Source organism: Sinocyclocheilus grahami, unplaced genomic scaffold (assembly GCF_001515645.1).
Source record: "Sinocyclocheilus grahami isolate Dianchi unplaced genomic scaffold, SAMN03320097.WGS_v1.1 scaffold725.1, whole genome shotgun sequence".
In the NCBI taxonomy this organism is placed as follows: domain Eukaryota; kingdom Metazoa; phylum Chordata; class Actinopteri; order Cypriniformes; family Cyprinidae; genus Sinocyclocheilus; species Sinocyclocheilus grahami.
The window spans coordinates 200,738-207,851 of NW_015505904.1; the positions used below are offsets into that span (position 1 = coordinate 200,738).

The window sequence follows — 7,114 nt, forward strand, 5'->3', positions numbered from 1 at the left end:
TCAGAAGCCTTCAGAATCCAATTCCAGCCAGTTCCTGAGTCATCATCATATAAAGTCATTTGTGTTTGGCCAGAAGAGAGCACTTTTATCCAGTTGGTAACTGCAGAAACAGCAGAGATGGATATCCTGAACAGCAAATCCTACTGATTTTGGTCACTTCACATTCAGATTATGATGAGAGAAACAGCAATGCCCAAAGGTACGGTAGCGTAATAAACAACCATCGAAACTCCTTCAGATATGCTCCAATCATAACACTCAAACCACAGTCCACTGTGAGTACTGTAATGCTTTGGCTCTATGTGAGCACCTAGACTTCATGACTCCATGAACAAGAGGTCATGAGATACATAGAGAGTCCCATAATGCTCATTACTGTGGTCTCTTTGCTGAGAAAGGATACAGACTGGTCAGTGTAGATGGCAATGTCCTACACAACTCACATCCTTTAAAAACGATTCATAAGTTCAACTTATGACATACACCAAATATAAATAATATAAAACTAGTGTTAAAAGGTCATAAACGCATGGTATTATGATATGTAATGTGGTGTTTGAAGTTGTCCTTTGTGGGCCTGACTGTACAATGTACCGCTTCAGTGAAGTTGTCTTACTAAATATCAGCTCTGTGTGTCTTTCAGCCGAGTTATCACCTTGGTCATCACTGTCTGTCATTTTCTTTTCTCAGAAAGCATGAGAAGGGCTTCTGCCAGCCGTACCGTGGCATCGCGTGCGCTCGCTTCATAGGGAACAGGAGTATCTACGTGGAGTCTCTGCAGATGCAGGGGGAAAGTGAAAACCGCATCACTGGTGAGCATTGCTGTCCTGAAACCAGTGCTGGGAACATAAGCACAGTTTATTAGCACATACAGTGGAGATCAAAATTAGAGAACAACCTACAAATTTCAAGGTCGCTGCTTAGTCCTATTTGAAGTTATCGTAGCAGGAGTTGAAAGGCAGTGTTTAAGCATATTTCATAAGTTACTTGTATTCTGAAGCACAGTATAAAAACTTAAATGAGATATTTGAAAAATAAGTCTGATCAAAATTAGAGAACACTTATAGATACATCCAAGTTATTGGTGTAAATCTGGCACCTCATTTCCTTAATTTTATGACAAACTCTATTTAACTGGCAGCATTCCTCCAATTTTCACTGAGATTGCAAGATGCGACAGGAGGTTGTCCAAATGAAGGCTAAAGGGACGACCCTTTCAGCCATTGCACGAGAAGTTTGTTGTTCCAAATCTGTGATTTCTCAAATATTGCAACTTTACAATGACACAAATTCATTCAAGTTCCCCAAAAAGGCTGGTTGTCCATGCAAGACAAATGCACGAGAGGACAGGATAATGCAGAGACTCCCAGTGGGGAATCGGTTCAGCACTGCAGCTGGAATTGCTCGCCGGTTCAGTGCTGAACAGGGTGTGGATCTGTCTCGGCATGTTTAAGAGAAGTCGGACTGAAAGTGCACACTGCAGCGACCAAGCCTCTTGTCAGCAGAAAGAATCAAAAGCTAGGCTAGGTTTTGCTGAGGAGCATGTTGTGTGGAGAGAGAAGAACTGGTCCAAGGCTCACTTTAGTAATGAGAGCAAGTTTAATTTATTTGGGTCAGATCGGCCCCCGTCACACTGCAAAACGGGTAAAGCAGTTCCTTGAAGCTAAGAACACTGAAATGAAATAATGAAATGGCCGGCCCAGAGTCCTGATCTAAACCTGGCTGAAAATCTCTGGAAAATCCTTGGCGACAAAGTTATGTCTAAGAAACCCACTGCAGTCACCGAAATATAGAAGAGGGTGGAAGAAGAGCGGAGCAAGATCACAGCAGCGCAGTGTGTCCTGCGGCCGCAGATGTGCTGAAGTCACTCAAAGCAGGGCCTCTACACTTCCTCCTCATTTCTGAGAGCTGTAACCCTCCAAAATTTAAGTCGTAATCTTCTTTTGTGCTACAGTGGTTACTGTTCTCTAATATTGATCACTGTGTTTTCCACAAAATAAAGGTTTTTGTTGAAGTCCCTTGGTTATTTTGTCAAACATGTTAGTGTAACAGTGGTATACACAGCTAATATGCCTTCAAATTTTGAGCGATAAAGATGAACAATATTTCAGGAATCAAGTATTTATATAATGTTCTCTAATTTTGATCTCCACTGTATATACTACAGGTCAAAAGTTTGGAATAAGTGTGATACACAATCACATACATACACGCATATATATATAAATAAATGCAGCTTTGGTGACCAAAGACCTCTTTAAAAATATTATATATATAATATGTTTTAAAGAGGTCTTTGGTCACCAAAGCTGCGTTTATTTATTCAAAAATAAAGTAAAACAGTAATACTGAGATGAAAGCTGTATTTTCAGCATCATTACTCCAGTCTTCAGTGTCACATGATCCTTCAGAAATCACTCTGATATGCTGATTTGCTGCTCAGTTATTATCAATTGATTATTGGTGTTAAATTATTAATAGCGGTTTTTATTTTTAATGTTGAAAACAATTGCTGCTTAATGTTTTTGAGATGCATTTTTTCAAGATTCTTTTTCAAGCAGCACAACTGTTTTCAACATTAATAATAATCAGAAATATTTCTTAAACATATTAGGCATATCAGTAGCATATCAGAATGATTTCTGAAGGATCATGTGACACTGAAGACTAGAGTAATACTAGTACTAATAATAGAGTAGTCCTTTAGAGTGTAGTGTATCATGATCATAGATGTGTAGTGTATCATGATCATAGATGCACCATGCATTCTGCTGTTATCATTATATATCATTCTTGTGTTGTTCTCCAGCGGCCTTCACGATGATCGGCACCTCGACCCAGCTATCAGACCAGTGCTCTGAATTTGCCATCCCATCCTTCTGCTATTACGTCTTCCCATTATGCGAGGAGGGCACCAGAGGTCCATGGCAGCGCCAACTCTGCCGCGATGAGTGCGAGGCTCTGGAGAACGACTTGTGCAATGCCGAGTACACCATCGCACGCTCCAACCCTCTCATCCTCATGCAGCTCGAGCTGCCCGCGTGCAACCTGCTTCCCCACCCCGGCTCGCCAGAAGCTGCCAGCTGCATTCGCATCGGCCTGCCACCGCAGTGTAGGTTGACTTGGCTGAACTCGAAACCATAAAATGGGGTTTAGAGGCAAGGAGGGCTCAAGGGAGGATCTAATAAGCATGAAATCCAATGTAATTGGCTCCCAAGCACCCTCAATGAGCAATACCAATTGAAGCGAGAGGGCCCTCTTGTGGTGCATTTAAAATTTCTTGACGTTGCATAAATAACTCATGTCTATAACTCAGATATAAGAATATTTCAGTTACATTGATTTTTACTTAATGTTTTGAGAAAAAACACCTACTAATTTTCAATCCTTGTTAAAGATTCACCCCCAAATCACAGCTGTTACAACGGAAGTGGCGCCAACTACAAAGGCACGGTCAGTGTCACGAAATCAGGCTACCAGTGTCAGCCGTGGAGCGCACAGTATCCACACAGTCATCATCTGACGCCTGTTGAGTACCCTGAGCTCAGAGGAGGCCACAATTTCTGCAGGAACCCCGGAGGGCAAATGGAGAGTCCTTGGTGTTTCACTTTAGACCCTAATGTTAGAGTGGACGTCTGTGAAATTCAGCCCTGCAGTGAGTAGATTATCTTTATGGCCCTCAATAACTGATTTCAACTAATTTATACAAATATGTTCTCTGTTGTTCTAAATTTTAAATTTTTTAATTTTTCCAGATCCTCCAGAGAAAGTGAAAAAGGAGATACTGTACATCTTAATCCCCAGTATAGCCACCCCTCTTGTTATTGCCTGCTTATTCTTCTTGATCTGCATGTGTCGCAACAAACAGAAGGAGTCTGCTGACACCCCCACTCGCCGTCAACTCACTGCCTCACCGAGTCAAGAAATGGAGCTGCCTCTACTTAACCAGCCCAAGCATCAGGTAATCTTCCATCGTTTCAGCTTCTGAAATTTAACTGAAGTTGCATTCAAAATCTGCGTGCAATTTTTACATTCACAGGCCATTTTGGACCCGATTGAACATAAGACTTTAAATTAGTCTTAATGTTTTCAACTAACATTTGGCATCTAATCGATAGCTTATTAATAAGTGAATGCACAGAAATGTCAAAGTTTTGAATGTTAGTGTTATTACTATGTTATTACTACATGTATTACTATGTTATTACTACAATGCCCTTTTTTATTAATATGATGCAAGAAAAAAATCCATGAATAATTTTATGAAATTTATGAGAATATATAATGAAATAATATAGAATTAATAAAACAAAACAAAAAACTAACACTTGCTTCTCTAATCTTTTTGTATTCTATTTAAAAAAAAACCTTGCTACATGTACTGCGTTAAGCTACCTGAGACTTGTTATAGCACTTGCATATCATTGCTCTTTTGTTGATTTTGATTGCTTCCATTGTCCTCATTTGTAAGTCGCTTTGGATAAAAGCGTCTGCTAAATGTAAATGAATTATTTAACAAAACATCAATATTACTCTTAAGTCTCAATTTATAACTCATAAATGTTATATCTCTTAAAAACATTTAAAAAAAAATCATTTTAAAAGTCTAAAAACCAAATAATAATAAAACAATTAAATGTTTTTCAATAGTCATGGCTCATTTGCAAAGTTCGGTCCCCATACTATAAGACCTATGCATTTTTTCAGAGATTATGCATTTATTTCCAAGTTAAAATGGACCTGAATGTATTATGATGATTAGTGTGCCAGTGCTAATTAAGATTTGTCATTACATCCAATGTGTAACTGCACATTTCGCCTCTTCCATTGAGCACAAGCAGACTTGACGATGGCTTATTGTCTTTAACTTTTAGGCGAAGCTACGAGAACTCAACCTGTCTGCAGTTCGATTCATGGAAGAGCTTGGAGAGGACCGTTTCGGAAAAGTCTACAAAGGTCACCTCTACGGTACGGCTCCAGGTGAACAGACCCAGGTGGTGGCTATAAAGACGGTCAAAGACAAGGACGAGGGTCCTCTACGGGAAGAATTCCGCCACGAGGCCATGATCCGGTCCCGCCTACAGCACCCCAACATCGTCTGCCTTTTGGGTGTGATAACTAAAGAACAGCCCATGAGCATGATCTTCAGCTATTCGGGCCACGGTGACCTCCACGAGTTCCTGGTCATGCGATCCCCTCATTCGGACGTCGGCAGCTCTGATGACGACAAAACGGTCAAATCCACTCTGGAACAGGCAGACTTCCTACACATCGTCACACAGATAGCAGCCGGAATGGAGTATCTTTCCAGCCACCACGTGGTACACAAGGATCTGGCTGCTCGTAACATTCTAGTTTGCGATAAGCTCAACGTTAAGATCCTGGACCTTGGGTTGTTCAGGGAGGTCTACTCCGCTGACTACTACAAGCTAATGGGCACCAGTCCCTTGCCTATCCGTTGGATGTCCCCTGAAGCCATACTGTATGGCAAGTTCTCCACCGATTCAGACATCTGGTCCTACGGCGTGGTGCTTTGGGAGATATTCAGCTATGGCCTTCAGCCTTACTGCGGTTATTCTAACCAGGATGTGATTGAGATGGTGCGCAACAGACAAGTTCTTTCCTGCCCAGATGACTGTCCAGCCTGGATTTACACACTGATGCTAGAGTGCTGGAATGAGTTCCCCGCAAGAAGGCCAAGATTCAAAGACATTCATGCCCGGTTGCGCACCTGGGAGAGCTTGTCCAACTACAACAGCTCGGCACAGACCTCAGGAGCGAGCAACACCACTCAAACCAGCTCCCTCAGCACGAGCCCCGTCAGTAACATCAGCAATGCCCGCTACGTTAGTCCCAAAAAGTCTTCCCCCTTCCCTCAGCCTCAGTTTGTGTCCATGAAGGGACAGATGCGCCCAATGGTGCCGCCCCAGCTCTACATCCCAGTCAACGGCTACCAGCCAATGCCGGCTTATCCGTACATGCAGAACTTCTACCCCATGCAGATCCCCATGCAGATGCCTCCACAGCAGCTGCGCCCACAGTTGGTCGCCAAGGCTGGATCGCACCACAGCGGCAGCGGCTCCACCAGCACCGGCTATGTGACCACGGCACCCTCCAACGGATCTGGCACGGAGAAGGCGGCCCTTATGAATGAAGACCTGAAGACGACAGACGAGGATTTCGCTGACGGGGCTTCTCAAAGTGGCCTGCACAACGAGGACCTATCTGTTCCAGAGACAGAGCTCCTGGGGGACAATGACAGCCCGCGGACAGAAGACAATGGAAACAACTCGGAAGCATAGACAATCTATGATTTTTCGCTTTTTTTCTCAGTTGTACAGGTTTAAAAAGTGAAGGGAAACCAGTGAATGACACATGGACGTGGTGTTATTTATGGGTTTTTGTTTTATCCGCAGCCACTGATGGATGAACGCATCATGCTGCTGGAGATATTTTTATAAGAGATGTCAGCTTCACCCATGAGCTGCGGTTTTTGTAGTCTGTGATGAAGAATCAAGCTTTCAGCCCTTCTGCTTTGGGGTCGGTGGCAGATATGATACAACAGTGGACATCTTGTTGGTTTGGTTGTTTTTTAAATCAAGTTGCAAAGCTATACAGAAGAATGCATGTTCTTACCGTTGCTGTGCAACATGAAACATCATTTCAAGCATTTTGGTGGGTACCATTCATTAATGTAACCACTTCACAGTTGGCGGTGTCATTGGGAACAAGTCGTTTTACTTAATTAACAGGATTAAATGTATTTCTTGCTTGAGGGCTTTGATGTGCATGATGAAGCCTCATCATGGATCACGATTATTGGACTATAAAGACGTGGATGTGCAAAGACATGCTGACCCCTAGACATTTGTCCTCTTTTAGAAGTTGCTTTTATAAAACATTGAATTCCTATTGTAAAGATTTGTAATTTATGCCATTGATTCTCTTGAAGATGTGTAACTGGTTTGTAATGTTCTTTGTCTCATTTTGTTTAGCCTGTAGTGTTGCTTTAAAGTCATACCAACCAGAAACTTGCTTTCTACCCAGATGTTATTAACAAACATTAGCCATGTGTTTTGTTCATCCGGGCACGTGGAGAATCCAATAAAGTAAT

At 42.2% G+C, this 7,114-nt stretch overlaps 1 protein-coding gene across 1 annotated transcript; it reads left to right on the forward strand.

The window, feature by feature from the left end:
• Nucleotides 1-327: 327 nt before the first annotated feature.
• Nucleotides 328-6,557, forward strand: LOC107560401 (receptor tyrosine kinase-like orphan receptor 2). The gene is made up of 6 exons (XM_016244568.1): nucleotides 328-338; nucleotides 691-812; nucleotides 2,810-3,112; nucleotides 3,398-3,655; nucleotides 3,756-3,961; nucleotides 4,875-6,557. The coding sequence occupies exons 1-6, from the start codon at nucleotides 328-330 to the stop codon at nucleotides 6,300-6,302; spliced, it is 2,328 nt and encodes a 775-aa protein (XP_016100054.1). The 3' UTR covers nucleotides 6,303-6,557.
• Nucleotides 6,558-7,114: the final 557 nt, after the last annotated feature.

Coding starts and splice junctions, on each gene's coding strand:
- LOC107560401 (XM_016244568.1), top strand. Junction 813..2,809: donor AAGTGAAAACCGCATCACTG/GTGAGCATTGCT, acceptor GTTGTTCTCCAG/CGGCCTTCACGATGATCGGC. Junction 3,656..3,755: donor CTGTGAAATTCAGCCCTGCA/GTGAGTAGATTA, acceptor TAATTTTTCCAG/ATCCTCCAGAGAAAGTGAAA.